The following is a 25,199-nucleotide window of genomic DNA, read 5'->3' on the forward strand; positions in this document are numbered from 1 at the left end:
TGCGTGTTTTTAATAGCGTTAAAAAATGAAAGACCTTGATAAAGACGAAAACTAAGGACATTTACTCTATAATTTTATTTTATTTTAGTTAGTTTTGCCAAACACACATTACAGTTTTAGTTAGTTATCGTTTTTTTGTAATGCCTCGTTTTTATTTTTATTTCAGTTAACGACAATGTTTTTTCCCACCTAGTTTTCGTTTTTTCGTTCGTTTTCGTTAACGATTATAACCTTGCTCAGGACCCGCTGTTTGACAGTAGAATTTACGGAGCCTCCCGGAGGCGGAGTTGATCCTCTGGGCGGCGCCAAAACGAATTTGACAGTCACGCGGGTTTGGCGACTTGAACGCGGATCCGCATGGGAGTCTCCTGCTGTGTGGGGCGGATATGACGCAATTGACTGGCGACTCCCAGCTCCCCCCTGCTCTAACGCCCCGTTTCCTTGGTTAAAATCGCAATTTTCTCATGATTTAAAAATAGTTGGAAACATTTGGGATATTGTAAGTAATCAACTTAACAAAATATATAACACTGGCCTTGAGATTTTGGGATATTTTAATGCAAAATTCTTACATATTGTACCTTTAAGTGAATAATGTTTAAAAAGAGAAAAAAAGAATGGGATTCATTCATCAGGACAGCAGACTTTCACTCCTCTGTTACAGCATATTGATTGATCTCATCAGACTGAGCTGTAAAACACACGAGATATGGAATAAGTGTTAATTATTCACAGTGATGGTAGATCTGGTTAAATTAATCTGTAGGAGAACAGATCAGAGAGAGAGAGAGAGAGAGAGAGAGAGAGAGAGAGAGAGAGAGAGAATCTCACCATGAGCTCTGTAGCATTTGACTCCTATAATGATGGTCACGAGCAGATATGTAGAAGCTGCCAGTAGAAAACTGAGCAGTTTGAGAACTGAGAGAACTGGCAATGGAGCTTCTGGACCTGAAAAATTAAACAACCAAATCATTTCATCATCATCAAAACTTGTTAGATTTTCTTATTTATAATAAAAAGTAATGTACCGTCTAGTCTAGTGCCACCAACTGCTCAAATTTTACTTTTCAATTTTATTATTTTTTTTTTACTTTTAACCCTTTCGATTAAAAACATATTGTGTCATGTAGGTCTCAGTGAAGCCATTGATTTGAATTTCTGCTCTTATTTTGGAGTTTGACAAATATTATCCAACATATTTTATACTTAAAAGCATCATATTCTTCAATTCACATATTATGCCACATGCTCCTTTCATTTTGGTCTTTATAAGAGTTTTAATATCACTTGTTTTGTTGAAGTATAAAAAAGATACACCGATCTCAGTGGTAATTTTTTCCATGGATGTGAATCAGATTGATGTGAAGGAGAGATTCTCACACTCACCTGGAAGCGTCAGTGTAACTTCATCACTGGTGTGTGTGTGTCGTGATCCTCCCGTCTCTCTTCCACTACAGCTGTAATTACCTGTGTGGGATTCATTAACTGAACTGATGCTGTATTCCTGTGATTGACTGACATGAATCTCTGAATCATCTTTATTCCAGCTGTAGGTCCAGCTAGTGACGTCTGACTCCTGTATGTCACATGTGAGATTGACCGTCTCTCCTCTGAACACTCGTCCGTCAGGCTGAACACGCAATACAGCTTTGGGTCTCTCTGTGAGAAATGAACTGTGTTTAATTTAACTGACAGAACATGATACTGTTGATGGATGACATTAATCTGAATAATATTGTTACTATTAAATCAGATGGCACATTACCTCTGACTGTTAACGTGACTCTATGACCTTGTGTTGTGGAGTTGTTTTCTCTTATTTCAGCACACCAGTACTCTCCTCCATCAGAGACTCTCACATCTCCCAGTGTTACTGTCTCATCACCAGATTTTAGTAGCTTGAAGTCTTTGTACCAGAAAATCCTCTGTCCAGTTGAGCGTCTCTCGTCACATCTCAGAGTAACTGTGTCTCCAGTGAACACTGAACTCTGGGGCTTCACAGTTACTCTGGGTTTGTCTGTAAATATTTCATGATCTTGTGTTAATATACAGTCTTCAGCCATCATCTATCACTGTTTATGACTTCTATCATTTATACTTAATGCGTCTTAATTTTACCTCACCCTTCAGCTCATTATGAGTAATGTAATTGTATGGCTGTTTTATGATCTAATGAGAGCTCTCATAAAGATGTATAAAGATACAGATCCTGAGAGACATGGCTTGTAAAATCAGATGCTTACTGTAACTCACAGTTCAGTCTGACTAACATGCAGCATCTAGAAATGTTCACTAGTACTTTTTTTTTTTTTTTTTTTTTTTTTGCAGTTTATTAATTGTTCATATATCATTTGAGCAAGATCCTGATGTCAGTCAGTGATGATCACTCACCCGACACAGTCAGAGTCACTGCATCACTCCACTCAGAGCAGCCTGATCCTCTGCAGCCTTTACACATGCACTTCTGTCTGATCTGTACAGTGATATTGAACTCTTTCTCTTTAGAGTCGTGCTGTTTATCATCTCCACCGTTCTCTTTAGAGTTGTGCTGTTTATCATCTCCACCGTTCTCTTTAGAGTCGTGCTGTGTATCTCCACACTTCCATCTGTATCTCAATCCTTCTCCCTGTAAGTCACATGTGAGAGTGACAGTCTCTCCTCTGAATATATGTGATGGTTCGGGCTGAACAGTCAGAACAGGTTTATGTGTCTCTGAAACTGCAACAGAAGTTGTGATAAAACATCCGAAAGAAACCAAGATAAGTGAATAAAAGAAGATAATGAAAATGTATTTCTCATCTGTCCAGTAATAGTGCAATACAATTAAAATATCAATAAATCTAACCGCTCTGTTCCTCTTGAAACATCATGCCCTGCTCACTGAGAACGATAACCTCACTTTATTTACAACCACCTTCTTTTCTTCTGTGCAAATAAAAGCCCTTCTTATCATGTCATCACTTCTCAGTGTAACTTATTTCTGCAGTGAAGAGGATCAGACTCACATGATAATATCAGTGTAACAGCGTCACTGATCTCTGACTTCTGTCCATCACTTCTCTCTCCTCTACAGGTGACGTTGATGCTACTGTGAGATTCACCAGTTCTGAAGCTGAATTCTCTGTCAGAGCTGATGGACCGAGATGATCCGTCTGTAAACCAGCTGTATGTCCAGTCGTCTTCAGTTCCTGGTATTTCACATCTGACAGTGATGGTTTCATATACCTTTACCATAATCACTACAGCCTTTGGTCTCTCTATAACATCACATAAAACAGATGTAGTTTAAACATGAAGCAGCATCTGTGACATAAACAACAAACTCTCACTGTACTCGACACACTGCTAAACACTTTCTGTTTCTGTTCCACTGTGTAATGTGTGTGAAGACTTGAGGAAATATATAAATCACCTTGAGTTTGTCCAGGCTGGATGTTTGAAATCAGCACTACAAATCAAAAGAGACAAAACACATTGATTTATTTGTTGTTGCTTCATTCATTTTCATACATAAATGCGTTTAAATCAGCATTTGAATAATTTATGATGATTATAAGGTGGCAGAGAAATAATAAAACAGGTTCATTAACAGAACACTTGTGTGCTTATATTTTTAAATGTAACTAAGACATGTAAAAATAAACAATTCTGATAAAAACCACTGATCAAGTGTTTATGCTGAGATCTCTGTTGTGGCGTAGAGCAGAACTGGAGAATCAACACACACACCAGCTGCATCCTCACAACTTCATTCTGGAGAAAATACAATACTGATTTACAATATCAGTCTCTCCAAAAAAGGCTTAATTTGTCTGCTGATTATATGCAATTATTTTTATTATTTTTGACACCAATTCACAAGGTCCTTTCAGACAAACACAGACTGTGTTGTTGGGTTAGTATGGAGTTCTTACAGCAGTAAATGCTTTAGAAAAACTACATTACGGTCAATGACATGATGTGCACAAAAAGTGCATTATTCCCTTTTAATTTGATAAATTCATGACATTTGACTTTATTCCATAAAAACTATTAAGTTTGAATTAATTTTTAGTATATTCAAATATTAAATATTACTTTGTTTTGGTATCTTAAACCCCCAAAATGTCAATGTTGTGCAACCGTCTGTACAAATGAAGAGACTAAGAAAACTATTTAAAATGGTGTTTTAATAAGAGGAAATTCACAAGAAAATACTATGGCAAAATTGAAACCTTTCATATAAACAAATTGTATAAATATCAGAAGTTTAAAGCTGTTATGAGAATTGAAAAAAATCTTTGTCCAGGATTTGTATATTCTCAGATATCAGGGTGACAACATGGTATTTTATTATGAAGAGAAATAAGAGTAAACATGATAATGAAACATCCAAATGACCCCAATTTATCCTTGAGGCAGAGAGAAAAGGTTTGTAAATCTCTCTTTGAGAAAAATAGATACTTTCAAATATGGGTAAGTTGATACATTTTCCATTTTAGAGGGTATAACCAATGTAAAACTAGGAAAATGCTGTTTTAATCTTAACTTCTTTATCATTTTTAAAAATTCTATGTATGAACTTGCTTCATTTTCTATTCCATCAGCTCAACTCTGTCCATTTCTATTATATCAAATCAACTCTATATATTCTTCCAGATATAAGTCAATAAGTGGAAGAGTGAAGAAAACATCTATGTTCAATAATAGTTAGCTGATGCTGTCATGACAGAGCTGAAACCACAGTCTGAAGATCTTATTTTCCATGTAATCATTGCTTCATATGGGAAGTGGCTTCATCGTGGTCATTAATGTCACTGGTCAGAGTTTGAGACTGAAGAAACACAAGCCGTCTCACAACATCATCTATACATCTACTACTAAACTCTTGAACAACTCCAGGAGTTTCCAGAACAACAAAACCTGACATCAAATCAACATCTGAGTTTCTGAAATCCACATCACAATTAAAGACTAAATGTAGATAGTGAAGATCTATTGAAGAAAACAAAGACAACTTTAACCTGACAGCACGTTTGATTCACACATGAACCATAACTAAACTGAACGACAATCACAGTAATGATCAATACACTGATCTCATTCAGCACATCAGGAGTTTTTCACTTTCACACACAGATATCATGAGCTACATGGATTTGATACTCAAAGTATTATAGCAGCATGAATAAAAAACAGACCAAATACTTAAAAATATGAAATATGAACACTGATTCACTACATAATTATACAAAATTCACAACTGATGCATAAATGAGAAAATAATACTCACAGATCATTAGAGGAAGTGAACTGAGCTCCATCCTGATCTATTAATGACACACTGTCAAACACAGTCAATCTTATAGACTCATCAGTTCCTGAACTTAAAGAAGAAAGTCAGAGCAACAGAGAGGAATTAAATAGACACAAAATATCTGATTCGATTTAGTATTGATTATAACCACATCTGACTGCTTCTTTAGCTCAAATGTGTGTTTTTTTAGGTGCAAGTTACAGGTAATAATGCATTTGTGCATCCTGAGGTTAAAGCAAAACAGATAAAAACGCCTCAAAATTCAAATGTTATGAAATAAAAGTCAACAAAAATATTTATACTTAAGTAGAAATACCAATACAACTGTACTGGATATAATACTTTGTAATACATCTCTGGTTCACTCTTTAGAAGAAACATTATAAGGGTTCTGCCAGACACTTAATAAATAGAACTTTTTCGGGGTTCCCCATTATGTGATCATTATATGGATTTAGTTCATTAATTCTGTAAATCAATTAATTGTTTTATTTTAATAAAATGTTATGAATTAAACAGTTTGTAAATTTGTCATCACTGTATTTTTATTTTTTTTTATTTTTTTTTACATATCAACAGCAAAGGGGCGCTGGCGAGTACCCTTCTAAACCTACTTCACAGTCATGTGCACGCGATGGCCATTTTATGCCCTCAAGAGCATATGACGTGTGTCATTAGGGGCAGGACCTATATGAGTTTTATGTATTAGAGAGAGAGAGAGAGAGAGAGAGAGAGAGAGAGAGAGAGAGAGAGAGAGAGAGAGAGAGAGAGAGAGAGAGAGAGAGAGAGAGAGAGAGAGAGAGATGTTCTTAGATATTCTTAGATACATAATAATATTTAATATATTCTTCTTGATTTGTCAATTCAATATACTGATGTATGTCTTGTTTTTGAAATAACAAATGGGATTAATTAATGGGCTCATATTTCCTTAAAGGTCAAATGTTGGAAAATTCAATGACTGAAAATTCAAGGTCCTCCGTTTTTGGTATTAAGAGCCAACATTCAGACTTCAAAAAAATAAATTCAGAATTCTGACATTATAAGACTGCAAGAAACCATTGAATGTAAGAGATTTGTCCACTGGCTGCCCAGTTGTATTCAGGGAAATAGTTCTAAAATCAACGAAACTAAGAGGGGTGACTGAGGGCAGAGAGACATAAATGTATTAATGTGTGGCGATTTAAATGCCAGAACTGGAAACAAACCAGAATTTGTCATCCCTCGGGGAGACGAATATATTACAAACACCAGCCATGCACCCTCTGCCCTCATACCACCTCAGAAAAAATGATGACAAATTCACAAACAAAAGTGGGAAAAGCCTACTAGAGCTCTGTCGATCACCGGGCCTGTATATAGTGAACGGCCGCATACAGGGAGACTCTTTTGGCTGTTACACCTTTAATACTATTCTGGGCAACAGTACTGTAGATGATTTAATTACAGACATTGACCCAGTGCATCTCAGAGCATTCACAGTCAGTCCTCAAACGCCTGTCAGACCACTGTAAAATGACACTATATCTGAAACGAACTCAAACCAATGAATCACGCAGACAACCCTCTGATTTACTGAGGCTGCAACAATCCTACAAGTGGACAAAAACAGCACAGAAAATTATCAACATGCAATAGAAAGTCAAACTACCAAATTATTATTGGACAAATTTATAATTAACACATATCCAGAAAATAAAATACGCATAAATCTGGCACTACGTGACATTACCAACATATTCCACCAATCAGCATCCATGTGCAATTTGAAAAAAATCATCAAAAAAGAAACCAAAATAGGCCTACTCCAACGAAATGTGGTTCGACAGTGAGTGCAAACGTATTCGACAACAGTATGAAATCTTTCAAATCAAAAACACAAATGCTGACAATGAAGAACTCCACAATCAATATATCATGAAGCTCTTAAGAGTGTACAAAGGAGTAAAATAAATAAATAAAATACCAGTAACTTCTGGAACAATTGGAGCAACAGGGCCGTACAGAGCTCTTTTTTAGGGTCAGCACTCCTGTGAGATCATTATTAACCTCCTCTGACACCTTTGATAGACTGTCAAGGAAAACATTCTCCACACAACACCCTGACTTTAACTCACTTCTATAAAGATTTTGATAAAAATGAACTGTTCTTCGCAATGCATGAATAAAACGTTTCTCACCATTCTTTTTTCCAGATTGAAGAAGTATTTGGATGCTGCATCCATCTGATAAATTCTTTGAAAACGTCAGCGGACCAGAGCCCCCTGTATTGTATGCCCCAGTAGATCAGCTAACTGAGCTTTCTTCTTTGAGCAGGCTTCCAAATGGCGAAGCTCGCCAGTAGATTGAGCCAGATTTTGAGATTTAATTATCTCTTTTTCTAAAAGCTCTAAAGAACGAGTCAACTCCTTAATAACGTTGTGAGTTTACTGTTTTGTCTTATTTGTACCTTACCAACATCCCACCACTGTTGTAATGGATAAAAAGAAGACTTCTTTGTTTTGTGAACATGACTCCTTAAAAATATATATAATTCAACAAGTTAGTATTTGTAGGAAACGTCTCAGGTTACGATTGTAACCTATGTTCCCTGAGAACAGGGAACGAGACAATACGTCATAACGACGCTATGGGGAATGCCTCAGGCGTGACAGGTGTCTGAAATCAAGTATCAACTCACAGCAATCATGTTGACCGGCGACAGCCCGTGCATCATCAGCTTGAATGATGAGCGCGCAACCTGTATGTATAAAAAGGGCGCCTTGAAACCGTAACAATATCCTATCGTCTGAAGGGACTGTTGCAGGCAGGCCCCGAGGCATGGCAGGGAAACGTATTATCTCGTTCCCTGTTCTCAGGGAACATAGGTTACAATCGTAACCTGAGACGTTCCCTTTCGAAGGGAACTCAACAATACATCATAACGACGCTATGGGGAACGATATACCAACGCCACCATGCTGAGGGGAGTGCATGCCCAAAGGCAGTGACAACTGTCAGAACCAGCAATTCAATGAGCGCTAGAACCACTCACCCTTAGGTCACATCGGGCTGCCTACTCCCACTCCCTACCGGTCATAACCCAAGCTAATGAACCAAGAAAACCGCCAGAACATAGTTAATGGAGGGTATATCTGGGCCAGCTCAAAGGCTTTGGACCACAACTTCCAAAAGAAGGGGTCCCTTCTAGGGAGTGTGGCTAGGGGACCCAAGGGACTCCCAACCAGTCACTATTCAGGGGAGCATGCCTCCTGAAATACCACCAGGCTGGCCTGGTGATGTATACTAAGACACACAGTCTGGCCACTGCCTGTCTGTCCGAGACAGAACCTCTGGAAGTTGCCTTGGATAAGACATCCAAAAACCGAAGGCCTGCAAAGCTGGCAGAAACCATTCGGTTCCGGATCACAGAGACGGGATCTCCCGGAGAGTGTGACTCAACCTCAAGAAACGACGGAAATAGTCCACTCAATCCACGGGTTTACCCAGTGCTCGCTCCGAACACTGGGGAAGTAAGAGAAGGTTCAAAACCAGGAAGGTCTACTGAGACCTAAGACCTGATGACCCCCTCATGTGGGGAGCTCCAGTACATGAGGGCTCATATCAGGAAGGCCGGTGAGGCCTGTAACCTGGCGACCACAGTATGTGGGAGCTCATACTCAGGAAGGCCTGTGAGGCCTGGAACCTGGTGACCACAGTTTAAGTGGGAGCTCGTATTCAGGAAGGCCGGTGAGGCCTGTAACCTGGCGACCACAGTATGTGGGAGCTCATACTCAGGAAGGCCTGTGAGGCCTGAAACCTGGTGACCACAGTTTAAGTGGGAGCTCGTATTCAGGAAGGCCGGAGAGGCCTGTAACCTGACAGCCACACAATGTGGGGCTACCTTCAGAAAGGCCTAACGAGGCCTGTTACCACAAAATGTGGGAGATAGCTTGAAAGGGAGGCGCCTGTCGTAAAACATTGCGACAGAAGACGTATCTAGAGTGGGACCCAAGGTGAAGAACCGGAGTCTGAGCCACGTAAAAACGGGAACGAAGCGGAAGCGTATAACCCTTACCACAAATATGGATTTTAAAAAGTACACGAAACGAAAGTGCGTATACTTATGCTAGTCCGAATCCAGGAAGGCCTGATGAGGCCTGTAACCTGACAGCCACACAATGTGGGGCTATCTTCAGAAAGGCCTAACGAGGCCTGTTACCACAAAATGTGGGAGATAGCTTAAAAGGGAGGCCCCTGTCGTAAAACATTGCGACAGAAGACGCATCTAAAGTGGGACCCGAGGTGAAAGACCGGGGTCAGAGCCACATAAAAAAGGGACCGAAGCGTACAGCGCATGACCCTTACCATAAAAAATGGATTTTAGAAAGTACACAAGACGCTCAGTCGTGTGACTTAACATAAGTATGGGTTTAAGAAGGTACAGAGCATACGTACCAAAAAGAAAAACAGATGAAGTAAAGGTGCATGTACTTCATCACTCTATATTCAGGAAGGCCTAGTGAGACCTATAACCTGACGACCACAGTAGGTGGGAGCTCATCATCAGGAAGGCCGCTGAGGCCTGTGACCTGACGACCACAGAATGTGGGAGCACGTATCCAGGAAGGCCGGTGAGGCCTGTAACCTGGCAACCACAGCATGTGGGAACCCATGATCAGGAAGGCCAAACGAGGCCTGTAACCTGATAGTCACAATGCATGGGAGCTCACATTCAGGAAGGCCTGATGAGGCCTGCAACCTGACATGTGGAAGCTCAAAACCAGTGGGGCCTATACCCTAGCAACCACAGTGAGTGGGAGTTCACATTCAGGAAGGCCTGACGAGGCCTGTAACCTGACATGTGAAAACTCATAACCAGGGAGGCCTGAAGCCTGGTGACCACTGAATGTGGGAGCTTAACACTCAGGAAGGCAGTAAAGCCTGTAACCTAGCGACCACAGCGTGTGGGAGCTCATATTCAGCCACTGTATGTGGGAGCTCTCAATTAGGAAGGCCTAGTGAGGCCTATGACCTGATAACCACAGTATTTCCTCCACTATCCTGGTGAACTTCTATCGCTGTGCAATAGAAAGCATCCTGACCAACTGTGCTACAGTGTGGTATGGGAGCTGTTCTGTTGCAGAGCGCAAGGCACTGCAGCGGGTGGTGAAAACCGCCCAGCGCATCACTGGGACTCCACTACCTGCCATCGAGCACATCCAGAGGAAACGCTGTCTGCATCGAGCTCGCAGCATCCTTAAGGACTCCTCTCACCCAGCCCACAGACTGTTTTCTCTCCTGCCCTCCGGCAGGCGTTTCAGGTGCCTCCGGACCAGGACCAGCAGACTAAAGAACAGTTTTTACCCCAGAGCTGTCTCTTTATTAAACTCTAACCCTCATTGATCCCACTCCCCTCATATACTGATTGACTCTCCTCTCCCTCCTCACACCTGCCTCCATTTTGTTATTTGCAATACTATAATGTTCATTTGCACTGCTGACTGTTATACAGTAACAACTGTTTACATATGCATCTTGCACTACTACCTTGACTGGAATATGCTCAATTTGCACTGCCGACTGTTTATTTACAGTACCGACTGTTTATATATACATTGCAATATCGTACCTTAACTGTAATGTGCAATTACTTTCCACTGCACTTTCACTCGGATAGCTTCTGTCCAAACTTTATTTGCACTACTTTAAATCCATTGTTATACTGCTCATTAGCCTAACTTATACATATATCTATTTGTAAAATTCTGTTTATAGTAATAGCCATCTGTATATTATGCTCACATTCTGTTTATAGTAACAGCCATCTGTATATATATTCATAGTACATATCTATCTGTAAAATTCTGTTTATAGTAACAGCCATCTGTATATTATATTCAGTACATATCTATCTGTAAACATTCTGTTATAGTAATAGCCATCTGTATATTATTATATTCAGTACATATCTAGCTGTAAACTCTGTTCACAGTAATAGTTATCTGTATATTATATTCATAGGACAATCTATCTGTAAATTTTTGTTTATAATAGTATTCAACTCTATATTTATTCAGTACATATCCATGTTCTGCACTTATGGAACCACTGTATATCCTGCACTTGCTGCTATTGCACTTCTGGTTAGACCTAAACTGCATTTCGTTGCCTTGTACCTGTACTTGTGTAATGACAATAAAGTTGAATCTAATCTAATCTAATGTGGGAGCTTATAACCGGGAAGGCCGGTGAGGCCTGTAACCTGGCGACCACAATAGGTGGGAGCTCATAACCAGGAAGGCCGGTGAGGCCTGTAACCTGATCACCACAGTAAGTGGGAGCTCACATTCAGGAAGGCCGGGTGAGGCCTGTAACCTGGCGACCACAGAATGTGGGAGCTCATAACCAGGAAGGCCGGTGAGGCCTGTAACCTGATAACCACAGTAAGTGGGAGCTCACATTCAGGAAGGCCGGGTGAGGCCTGTAACCTGGCGACCACAGAATGTGGGAGCTCATAACCAGGAAGGCCGGTGAGGCCTGTAACCTGATAACCACAGTATGTGGCAGCTCATAACCAGGAAGGCCAGTGAGGCCTGTAACCTCTCAACCACAGTATGTGGGAGCTCATAACCAGGAAGGCCAGTGAGGCCTGTAACCTGGCGACCACAATAGGTGGGAGCTCATAACCAGGAAGGCCGGTGAGGCCTGTAACCTGGCAACCACAATAGGTGGGAGCTCATATCAGGAAGGCCAGGTGAAGCCTGTAACCTGATCACCACAGTATGTGGGAGCTCATAACCAGGAAGGCCGGTGAGGCCTGTAACCTGATAACCACAGTATGTGTGAGCTCATAACGAGGAAGGCCGGTGAGGCCTGTGACCTCTCAACCACAGTATGTGGGAGCTCATAACCAGGAAGGCCGGTGAGGCCTGTAACCTGGCGACCACAATAGGTGGGAGCTCATAACCAGGAAGGCCGGTGAGGCCTGTGACCTGACATGCGGCTGCTCACTTTTACAATACATTACCTGCTTACCAACATGTCCCAGGCTCTGTACAGGAGACGAATTCTGAAAAAGAAGAGAAAAATGTTATTTGCGCACAAAACATTTTTACTCAACATAAAACCTGCGGCGTGCGGAATGAAGCACGCCAGGACTCAGAAACTCAGAAGCCTGAATATTACTAAGCCTAATTGGAGGAGCTCCTATCAACCAAGCTGAAGCGGGCCATCAGAGAATTCATGAACTCATCATGGGCCCTGCCCAGGCCTGATGTAGGAGGAGCCTGGGAGCGATGGTGATTAGGAGGCACGACCCAGGGAGGTGATGTCTAACGTTTGGTTTGAGAACGTTTACTCTGGATCACCTCCCTGAGATCCTGCCTCCCGCGGGAGTTACGCCTCCTGCGCGCCCTGCTCCCTCTATTAGAAGGAGGGGGTGCACGGGAGGCGACACTGGCCTTCTGGGTCTGTCTGTGATCCTCAGACCATGACGGACCAGGCCCTCCCGCCTGCCTGGGCTGGGCCGAGGACCTCCGCGGAATGCAGCTCTTAAATGCCGCAGAGCGCGCCCTCGCCTCCCTGAACTTATCGACCACCGTCTCAACGGAAGGTCCAAAAAGCTCGGAAGGCGAAACCGGCGAATCGAGGAGAAAGGTTTTTTCTTTCTCCCTGATGTCAGCCTGGTTAAGCCACAGATGCCTCTCCGTGGCCACCATAGCCGCCATCGCACGACCGATGGAAGCAGCTGACTGTTTGGTGGCCCGGAGAGCCAAATCCGTGGTGCGGCGCAGCTCTGCTACCGCGTCAGGGGGCAGACCGCCCCCCTGATTGAGGTCCCGCAGCAGGTCGGCCTGGTAGGCCTGAAGGACCGCGAGGGTGTGCAGAACCGCCCCTGCCTGACCTGCTGTCGTGTACGCTCTGCCATTCAAGCGTGATGTTGTCTTCAACGGCTTGGATGGCAGGGTTGGAGCTCCCAGTGACGATGCCCGACCAGAGGCGAGATAGTTGGCCAACGTCTCGTCTACTGGCGGCATCGACACATACCCGTGCTCTGCGGCCCCCTCCACAGCAGCGAAACTAGCCCGCTGATGCAGATGAAGACGCGCAGAGAACGGGTTCTTCCATGCCTTCTCGATCTCAGTGTGGAGATCGAGAAGGAATGGAAGGCTCATCCGAGCCGGTGGCTTACGGGTGGGGAGGAACCGATCGTCCAAAATACCACGAACAGGTTCCTCCCGGACGCGCCTCCACTGCAGCTGCAGTCTGTTGGTGGCGCGCCCCATAACGTCCACCAGCTCAGCGTACACTGGACAGGAGGGCTGAGATGGTTCAGTCTCAACTAGACTGACATCATCGGCAGCCAACTCCTGCCCGGCCCGAAGAGAACCAGTTACAGATCCATCAGAAAGAGACAAAACATCCTCTACATCGACCTGTAACTCACCCTCGTCAGCTGGCAGATCATCCGCGAGGTTAACGCCCCTCTCCAACTGATCTGCCTGTCACGCCTGAGGCGTTCCCCATAACGTCGTTATGACGTATTGTTGAGTTCCCTTCGAAAGGGAACTCAGAAACAAAGACCAGGAGACTCGGTTGTAACACGAGCTGTCGGCTGCAGTCATCAAGTCTAACTAAGGCAGTGTACACTGTAGTTTATATAGATTTTAAGAGGCAGTGCTTAGAAATGGAGACAAGGCACCTGGGTGACGACCTTAAACAAAGCATGGAAATGAAGTATCCAGGTTTAGGAACCCGCCCTAGACTCTAGTCTAGAGTGTTACCAATCCTAATCCAATCAGCATAACTATTCAAAGACTGCACAGGGGCTCCAAGAGCCATTAAAGACAAAGGGTGAGAGTCTCAGTAACCTGACTCATTTAACTTAATAGAGAGAACAGGACTGGCAGGAATCTCTTGCTGGAAACTTTGCTGAAGAGAATTATTCATCTGATGTCATCATCATAACCTTAAATGCTAAATTAAATGTACTCTACCTTCATTTTTCATGTTATGTTAAGCAAGGATGTAAGATTTAAGATTTAAAGCTACAGAGATATTTTCCCCCATCTAGCGGTGAAATTGTATATGACTACCCAGTGAATATTAGTTTCTGTTCCTTTCAATTCCCAGGGCGTTTTAACTCCTACGGTGGCCGTATTATTCCAAGATTAACATGGCTTCCAGTTCGACTTCGCAAAAATTGCGCCTTTAAAACTATTCATCACCTGTGATCCGTCGCAGCACAGATTTATGTTACAAGGTAAACAATACTTTTTCACCATTGACACGAGGAAAAGTAACGCAAGTTATACTAGAGTTCGTTCTGGCGTTATGCACAACCATGCTATGGTTAGACAAGCAACTATAAAAGCGACTCGCTCGTATGTATTATAAATGGCATATTTTACGCTTATGAGAATACTTTATTAGTTGGTGGAAGTAATTACACATTAATGAGCACATATACTTTTGAGAGAACAGTGTTTTTTGCTAAGAATCAACTTAAAAAGTTACACAGTGTAGCTTTAAGATTTAAGATCAGCAATCTTAAATTTGTAATCCCACATATTTAAAATGCCAGTATGTGCTTTTTGGTTTTATTGAGCTTAAGATAAACTTACAGTGATCCTGTCAGACTTCTGATCTGTAATGCTGCCTATATCATAATCATACACTGTTAGCTCGTTGGCCAGAGGAGAACTGGCCCCGACTGAGCCTGTTTTCTCTCAAGGTTTTTTTTCTCCATTCTTGTCACCTGATGAAGTTTTGGTTCCTTGCCACTGTCGCCTTGGCTTTTGGCTTGCTTAGTTGGGGACATTTAATATTCAACAATATTATTGATCTGCCTTACTTAAGGTGGACGATGACGCAATTTTCTTCTAGAAACAAACTTTGTTGTATTATTATCATGTTATCACTGTGAAGCTGCTTTGATACAATCTGTATTGTAAAAGCTATATAAATAAAGGTGACTTGACTTGACTTGACTGTGCACCATACTGTGATACTCGGATGGTAATTAAAACTATAAAATCTGTCCAACCTGGCTAATGACATAACATTGTCACGTGTGTGAACCCAAGTGTACTGTCTCTCATTACCATTTAAAGGTGCAGTATGTGATATTGACAGCTAGTGGTTGAAATGGGCACTGCAGTCCAAATTCAAAATATTGGAGAGTTGTTTTCCCCGCTCCTCCTGCTCAGACTCGATGCTCTCACGGGTTTCCAGATTGAGGACACGCAACAGGAACGAGTATCTAAACTCAGCATGTTTCCTAAATAACTTCAAAACATATCAAGGTATTTTTATGCTTTAGTACAGTCAAAAACTTACATACTGCACCTGTAAACATCTACAAAAATCATATAAATCATATTTTTTAATAATATGAATGAGACGTTTACGTGAAGCCAACTGAGGCTCAATGTGATTTCCATCTAAATTGCGCTCAGTACAATTGAAATCACCGCCTAGGAACAGAAAGTCTTCAGGGCAACAGTTTTGTAGAGTCGAACACAGTATGTCTAAAAAAAAACATTCTTTCAACTGGTGCAGTTGTAACATAAGGGGCTTTCGCACAGAAGAACCCTTTTAGGTCCTAGAACTATTGGCGGAAATACCCGGATGTCGGCGTGTTCGCACCGCAGGAACTAGGAACAATTTTAGTTGCAGGAACTCCTTTTGGAGGAACTAATGAATCTCCTACTTCAGAGTAGGGTCTAAACCACTGTACTCTGATTGGTCGAACACAGGCGAAAAACCAGCACTGTTGAAAAAACACTTATTAAAAGTGAAATGATTTGTGTAAATGCAGTGATCATGCTGTGTTTGGCTGTTTTCACTTTTCTGTGATAATCACATGGCTAGAAGCTGATCTGTGTGTGATTCCACAAACCTGGAAGAGCTTCTCAACGTGTATAAGCAATAGGCTTTTTTAGAAAGGAAAATTTAAAAGTTAAAAAAGGAGCAGTAGGGAAAAGCGATAAATTATGAATAGCCATTGTGAGAGTAACATGTACTCATGTAGTCAATAAAAAAGTAACTGTAGTCAGATTACGAGTTTTTTAAAACATAATATAAAGTAATTAATCTTTGGAGTCTGATTACGTAATCCAGATTATATAACAAGTTACTACCCAGCACTGAATATAAATTATGTACTGGCAGAATTTCTTTTGTTGTTTTTTTTACCACAATGACCAGCACAAGCACTCTGTGACCCAAAACCAGCGACTTTAACTTAATTTTGTGTCACTTTCCCAACACCGACATCAGTGATGCTTTTTGAAGATATTTGAGCTTCTCCACTATTTGCTGAAGATGTATGCTTCTTTATTAAATAAAGCAGAAATGCAAGACATATAGTGAAACAAATAAAGACTAAAATTATAGCTTCATATTAATTACAAAATCATTTTGGCAAACAATGAGGATAAACACTTGACAATTTACTTCAACATATTCAAAACAGAAATAAAGAGAAAATCCGATAGAGATACGATTAGTGAAGCTGCAGTAGCTCAGGCAGAGTTCATTTAAACCTTAATTATGTCAAATTCAGACACATTATGAATATAACTAAATAATGTTGAAAAAGAGAAACAGAATGGGATTCATTCATCAGGACAGCAGACTTTCACTCCTCTGTTACAGCATATTGACTGATCTCATCAGACTAAGCTGTAAAACACACGAGATATGGAATAAGTGTTAATTATTCACAGTGATGGTAGATCTGGTTAAATTAATCTGTAGGAGAACAGATCAGAGAGAGAGAGAGAGAGAGAGAGAGAGAGAGAGAGAGAGAGAGAGAGAGAGAGAGAGAGAGAGAGAGAGAATCTCACCATGAGCTCTGTAGCATTTGACTCCTATAATGATGGACACGAGCAGATATGTAGAAGCTGCCAGTAGAAAACTGAGCAGTTTGAGAACTGAGAGAACTGGCAATGGAGCTTCTGGACCTGAAAAATTAAACAACCAAATAATTTTATCATCATCAAAACTGGTTAGATTTTCGTATCTATAATAAAAAAATAAGGTACCCTCTAGCGACACCAGATTTTACTTTTCTTCTGTTTTTTTACTTTTAAAAGTGCCCTAGAATTTGAAATTGAATTTATCTTGGCATATTTAAATAACAGTAGTTATTAGTAACAGAGATCAGTACATGGACATGGCATACAGTGAGTCTCAAACACCATTGTTTTCTCCTTCTTATTTAAATCTCGGTTTTGAAAAACCCCCCTGAAAAATAGGCGAATCTCCACATAACACTGTGACGCAACAGTCGGGATCATTAATATGTACACCTCCAAAAATTTGCATATGCCAGCCCATGTTCAAGGCCAGGCGGAACTGCGCAGCCGAATCATCGTCCGAATTATTTTTCTTCGAGAGACATCATGGCTTGCAAACCAGTGAAGCATGGCAGTTGCTCAGTGTTTGGATGTACAAATGAACACAAAGGTATTTTTTTAGTTCCTTCATCCGAGCCTCTGAAGAACCAGTGGGTTATGTGAATGTCTGATGTGTAATTGTTCAAGTTCAGACAGATGATCTTTCTCTCAAAATCGTTCAATACTGTTTATGCATCAGTAAATCAAGCCAGTGACTAAACGATCAACTTCACGTCGTTTCTCTTAGTAGGATGAAAATAATCTTACTTAAACTGTGATTGATATACAGATAGCGATCAAAGAACAATCCCTTTCCAGTCGCCCAAGCTGTCAATCACACAGCGCAAGTTTATCTAGACACTTGCCAAAACTCGTTATGAAATCAATGACGCTGTTACACTGCACAACGAAGCTCTTACTGTACGTACATCATGTTTGCATTGGTGAAATCATTAGTGAGAGTGCAGAAACTGCGTTGCAATAGAGACAGAGCTAGCGCAACGCATCATAATCTGAAGACCACGCCCACCAAGGGGGAAAACAATCAAACCGTCTCCATTGACTTTGCATTGCGAGAGGCTGCCTCGATCCTTGTCATTTCTTGCTTCTAACAAAAGACAAAATAATGCCTAAAAGCTGCTGTGTGACAAGGTGTACAGCAAACAAGCTAAGAAACCCAGAAATAAGTTTTCATAAGCTGTCGACCCCAAAAAACGAGCGTTTGAGGACATAAAAGTGGATAGGCCTACAGGCTGGAACGAATGGGTAAATTGTGGGATCCTGACACTCAGTATGCACTAAAAATACACTACGTGTGCAGTAAGTTAAACATTTGGTCACTGGTGAGTCAAATATCCAAATGTCAGTTTTATTATATTTCTGTAAGATAAACTATCCTGTGTTGCCGATCCTGTACGTGTCTCCTCCAGCGGGCGTACGTTAGTTCTCAGAGTAATGAGACAAGTGACGCTCTGTCTCAACTGCCTGTATCCACTTTTATGTCCTAAACGCTAGTTTTTTTGGGGTCGAGAGCTAATAAAAACTTATTTCTGGGTTTTTTAGCTTGTTTGCTGTACACCTTGTCACACAGCAGCTTTTAGGCATTTTTCTGTCTTTTGTTAGAAGCAAGAAATGACAAGGAGGCAGCCTCTCGCAATGCAAAGTCAATGGAGACGGTTGGATTGCCCCCCCCCCGGTGTGGGCGTGGCCTAAATGTGCTCTGTCGCTATAAGAGGTGTCTTCAACATCGGCTGCGGCTGGATGTAACCGATCGGCGAGAGTAGCCGCGTGCAGGCGGGGAGGAGCTGCAAACGGAGACGTGAAGTCGGACACTTTCTGGTTCCCGTAGTGACCGCTCACGTGGTGTTTGCATACTTTACCACAGATGAAGTGAAATATAAATGCAATATTTGCCAAATAATACACAGATGTTTCAGAGACATTTTCATTCAATACTTTATGTACTACTTCATACAGCGTCTGTTTGAAGAAGAATAAAGTTCAACATAAGCTACTATCAATGAAGTGGAGTCTACTTTTTTTAAATTGATAAACATGACACAATATAACATCGCAACTACATGAAAAGAGTGTTTACTGTTATAAAAAACTGATTTGTGAGCTTTAGAGGAACTAAAGGTTTTTGAATAAACAGGAAACACACGTGATCGTTGTCATGCGGTGAATCCGGCCAATCGTGGAACAGCTGTGTCGTTATCAGAGCTCGTGCAGCCCATTGCAGCCATTCTTGAGAAGCTGCGCTGGCTGAGTTCTCCAGCTACTCTCGATTCGCTCTTGCGGTACTTTGATGGCATACGTCACAGTAACGTGGCGTCGGCGCTGTATCAAGTCGGACAAAATTTAGAACCGGCATGCACTGCTTCAAGTCAGCCGCCGATCGGTCTGCGCAGAGCTGCATGAAGTCGAGCAAGCCTTATATCTTCATTCACGAGATCAACAGGCTTACACTGAAGTCTCATAGCAGCCAATCACAGCAGTGGGCGTTTACACTGAAGTCTCACACAGACACGCCCCTTCAAACAGAGCGTTCAAATCAGAGGCTAAAATCAGGCTAGGAAAAATGCCTTTTATTTCTAAATTATAACAAATTTTGATCTAAAAAACATACTAACATTATAAGGGCACCCCAGGAAATAATCCATGCAATGGGACCTTTAAGCCTTTCGGTTAAAAAAATATCGTTGTGTCATGTAGGTCTCAGTGAAGCCATTGATTTGAATCTTTGCTCACTGACTGCTATTTTGGAGTTTGACAAATATTATCCAACTTTTAAACCAACATTTATTTACAGTCATCAATCATGTCTCTGTCACTGCTCATCATTCATATTTTATACTTAAAAGCATCATACAATTATTCTTTAATGCACATATTTCAAAGAGTTTTAATATCACTTGTTTTGTTGAAGTATTAAAGAGATACACCGATCTCAGTGGTAATTTTTCCATGGATGTGAATCAGATTGATGTGAAGGAGAGACTCTCACTCTCACCTGGAAGCGTCAGTGTAACTTCATCACTGGTGTGTGTGTGTCGTGATCCTCGTGTCTCTCTTCCACTACAGCTGTAATTACCTGTGTGAGATTCACTAACTGAACTGATTCTGTATTCCTGTGATTGACTGACATGAATCTCTGAATCATCTTTATTCCAGCTGTAGGTCCAGCTAGTGACATCTGACTCCTGTATGTCACATGTGAGAGTGACCGTCTCTCCTCTGAACACTCGTCCGTCAGGCTGAACACGCAATACAGCTTTGGGTCTCTCTGTGAGAAATGAACTGTGTTTAATTTAACTGACAGAACATGATACTGTTGATGGATGACATTAATTTACATAATATCTGAATCAACATGCACCAATGCTAAAATGTTACTCATTTGTTAACAAACAAGTATTCATTACTTCAATGAGCTCATTGTTTCTGCATTAAATTATTACATTGTTTAACTTAAAAAATGTTTAGCTAACTGTGACTTTGTATATGTACATTTCTGAAATACTTAGCTTACTTGGATGACATTAAGTTTCATAATATTCCTATTATTAAATCAGATTGCACATTACCTCTGACTGTTAACGTGACTCTATGACCTTGTGTTGTGGGGTTGTTTTCTCTTATTACAGCACACCAGTACTCTCCTCCATCAGAGACTCTCACATCTCTCAGTGTTACAGTCTCATCAACAGATTTTATTCTCTGGAAGTCTTTGTACCAGATAATCTCCTGTCCAGTTGAGCTTCCCACGTCACATCTCAGAGTAACTGTGTCTCCAGTGAACACTGAACTCTGGGGCTTCACAGTTACTCTGGGTTTTTCTGTAAATATTTCATGATCTTGTGTTAATATACAGCCTTCAGTCATCATCTATTACTGCTTATGACTTCTATCATTTCTATTAATTATATTTAATATACTTCTTTAATACTTTTCTCTGTTCTTGTGAGTAATGTAATTATATGCTGTTTTACGTTCATCAAACACAAGAGGTTCAACTTTAAACTCTCAGAATGAAAGTACATGAAGACAAATCCAGTGCTTAAAAGAATCAAATGATCCCTTTGTAATAAATTGATCTTAAAACTATAATTAAAAAACACTTTTGTAATACCATTTTTACAAAAAACTAAAACATTCATCACCATGCAACATTTTTTTATACTTCAAATGTCTTTCATAGATTTGTGCTATTATTGTTGTTGAATGATCATTAATGGACAGATTGCATTATGCATACAGTTGTTTCTATTTAAAAAAGCACTTAAGTAACATTTATGTTATAGTTAACATGCATATATTTGCATTTTAGGGTGTAACTAAAAACAAAAACAAAAAGGTATACATCTGTGATTTCCAGGGTATATCATATCTTTTAACAAAGATATGTTGATCAAATGTTCATGCTAATTATTAGCGCAGGCAGAAGGCTTGATCTGATGTTTAATTAAACAACAATTTGTAGGGAATGGAAAATAAATTGATGACACATTGTTATTGAAAATGGCTTGGATTCATCTGATCTGAGTCAAACCTAAACTTTAACTATCATTTGGATAATAATACTCCAACACAAAGCAAACATCATTATAATATACAATCTGAGCAAGATCCTAAAGTCAGTCAGTGATGATCACTCACCCGACATAGTCAGAATCACTTCATCACTCCAGTCAGAGCAGTCTGATCCTCTGCAGCCGCTACACCTGCATTTATGTCTGATCTGTACAGTGATCTTGAACTCTTTCTCATTAGATGTGTAATCTCTATCTACACACTGCCATCTGTATGTCCATCCTTCGCCCTGTAAGTCACATGTGAGAGTGGCATTCTCTCCTCTGAATATCTGTGATGGTTCAGGCTGAACAGTAAGAACAGGTTTAGGTGCCTCTGTAAAAACTGAACAAACAGAAGTTATGATAAAACATCCGAAAGAAACCAAGATAAGTGAATAAAAGTAGATAATGAAAATGTATTGTCTATGTCCAGTAATAGTGCAATACAATTAAAATATCAATAAATCTAACCGATCTGTTCCTCTTGAAACATCATGCCCTGCTCGCTGAGAACAATAACCTCACTTTATTTACAACCACCTTCTTTTCTTCTGTGCAAATAAAAACCCTTATACAAATACAAACTCTCACTGTACTCGACACACTGCTAAACACTTTCTGTTTCTGTTCCACTGTGTAATGTGTGTGAAGACTTGAGGAAATGTATAAATCACCTTGAGTTTGTCCAGGCTGGATGTTTGAAATCAGCACTACAAATCAAAAGAGACAAAACACATTGATTTATTTCTGTCAGGTCCATTAAGTCAAGAACACACAGACAATAAAAATAAAGAATTTTCATTGAATAGATTGCAAACAGTTGATGTTCCTGAATTGAAATTTGGCGGTACGGCTCTGTTCAGGGAGTCCTCTGACCTTTCATGAGCACCATGAAATAGCAGAGAGTCAGAGGACAGCAGCAGCAGCATTAGGGAACGCTCACACAGTTTAGGACTGTGAGAGCTAAAATATCCCCCTGTGAACAGAGCAAGCAACATGACATAAAGCAAATGCCACGTTATGCATAAGGAGGAGCTGGGGAGGTGGCGGGCAGCAGAAGCGAGCAGCAAGCATGTATGAGCAAACTGAATGTGCTTTAAATAAGGCGTAGAGCAGAACTGGAGAATCAACACACACACACCAGCTGCATCCTCACAACTTCATTCTGGAGAAAATACAATACTGATTTACAATATCAGTCTCTCCAAAAAAGGCTTAATTTGTCTACTCTGCTGATTATATGCAATTATTATTATTTTTTTATTTTTTTGACACCAATTCACAAGGTCCTTTCAGACAAACACAGACTGTGTTGTTGGGTTAGTATGGAGTTCTTACAGCAGTAAATGCTTTAGAAAAACTACATTAGGGTCAATGACATGATGTGCACAATTTTGTGTCCAACTGCATTATTCCCTTTTAATTTGATAGATTCATGACATATAACTTTATTCCATAAAAACTATTTAGTTTGAATAATTTTTTTGTATATTCAAATAATAAATATTACTTTATATGTTGGTATCTTAAACCTCCAAAATGTCAATGTTGTGCAACCGTCCATACAAATGAAGAGACTAAGAAAACTATTTAAAATGGTGTTTTAATAAGAGGAAATTCACAAGAAAATACTATGGCAAAATTGAAACTTTTCATATAATTTTTTTTATAAATATCAGAAGTTTAAAGCTGTTATGAGAATTGAAAAACCTTTGTCCAGGATTTGTATATTCTCAGATATCAGGGTGACAACATGGTATTTTATTATGAAGAGAAATAAGACTAAACATGATAATGAAACATCCAAATGACCCCAATTTATCCTTGAGGCAGAGAGAAAATGTTTGTAAATCTCTCTTTGAGAAAAATAGATACTTTCAAGTGTGGGTAAGTTGATACACTTTCCATTTTAGAGGGTATAACCAATGTAAAACTAGGAAAATGCTGTTTTAATCTTAACTTCTTTATTGTTTAAAAAAAAAAAATGTATGAACTTGCTTCATTTTCTATTCCATCAGCTCAACTCTGTCCATATCAAATCAACTCTATATATTCTTCCAGATCTATATAAGTCAATAAGTGGAGAGATTGAGGGGGAAAGAGGAAGAGTGAAGAAAACATCTATGTTCAAGAATAGTTCGCTGATGCTGTCATGCCATCATTGCTTCATATGGGAAATGGCTTCATCGTGGTCATTAATGTCACTGGTCAGAGTTTGAGACTGAAGAAACACAAGCCGTCTCACAACATCATCTATACATCTACTACGAAACTCTTGAACAACTCCAGGAGTTTCCAGAACAACAAAACCTGACATCAAATCAACATCTGAGTTTCTGAGATCAACATCACAATTAAAGACTAAATGTAGATAGTGAAGATCTATTGAAGAAAACAAAGACAACTTTACAGAACATGACACCAATATGAACCATAACTTAACTGAACGACAATCACAGTAATGATCAATACACTGATCTCATTCAGCACACCAGGAGTTTTTCACTTTCACACACAGATGTCATGAACTACATGGATTTGATACTCAAAGTATTATAGCAGCATAAATAAAAAAACAGACCAAATACTTAAAAAGATGAAATACAGATGAACACTGATTCACTACAACATTATACAAAATTCACAACTGATGCATAAATGAGAAAATAATACTCACAGATCATTAGAGGAAGTGAACTGAGCTCCATCCTGATCTATTAATGACACACTGTCAAACACAGTCAGTCTTATAGACTCAACACTTCCTGAACTTAAAGAAGAGAGTCAGAGCAACAGAGAGGAATTAAATAGACACAAAATATCTGATTCGACTTAATATTGAGTCTAACCACATCTGACAGCTTCTTTAGCTCAAATGTGTGTTTTTTAGGTACTACCTAAAAAACACACATTTGAGCTAAAGAAGCTGTCAGATGCAGATACAGGTAATAATGCATGTGTGCATCCTGAGGTTAAAGCAAAACAGATAAAAATGCCTCAATAAGCATCAAAATTCAAATGTTATGAAATAAAAGTCAACACAAATATTTATACTAAAATATAAATACCAATAAAACTGCACTGGATATAATACTGTGTAATACATCTCTGGTTCACTCTTCAGAAGAAACATTATAAGTATTCTGCCAGACACTTAATAAAGATAACTTCTCATGTGATCATTATATGGATTTAATTAATTAATTCTGTTAATCAATTATTATTTTTTTTATTTTAATAAAATTGTATGAATTACACAGTTTGTAAATTTGTTATCACTGGATTTTTTTTCTTTCTTTCTTTCTTTTTTTTTTTTTTTTTACATTTACATATCAACCACAAAGGGGTGCTGGCGAGCACCCTTCTAAACCTACTTCACAGGCCCTGTCCCAAATGGCACACTCCGGACTTGTGGACTTCCTCAGAGTCCACACTTTGGTGACGTCA

At 40.0% G+C, this 25,199-nt stretch overlaps 1 protein-coding gene across 1 annotated transcript; it reads right to left on the minus strand.

Annotated features, from left to right (window-relative positions):
* Window positions 1-391: 391 nt before the first annotated feature.
* On the minus strand, window positions 392-24,460 carry LOC311287433 (B-cell receptor CD22-like; the record flags this gene model as incomplete). Its single annotated transcript, XM_084404302.1, has 9 exons — window positions 392-691; window positions 832-948; window positions 1,387-1,659; window positions 1,766-2,017; window positions 20,192-20,464; window positions 20,766-21,017; window positions 21,838-22,095; window positions 22,427-22,462; window positions 24,430-24,460. 9 exons carry the CDS (start codon window positions 24,458-24,460, stop codon window positions 648-650), a joined length of 1,536 nt encoding a protein of 511 aa, XP_084260428.1. The 3' UTR covers window positions 392-647.
* Between the last annotated feature and the right edge of the window lie 739 nt (window positions 24,461-25,199).

The sequence above is a fragment of the Rutilus rutilus genome, assembly GCF_951802725.1.
Source record: "Rutilus rutilus genome assembly, chromosome: 3".
NCBI classification, from domain to species: domain Eukaryota; kingdom Metazoa; phylum Chordata; class Actinopteri; order Cypriniformes; family Leuciscidae; genus Rutilus; species Rutilus rutilus.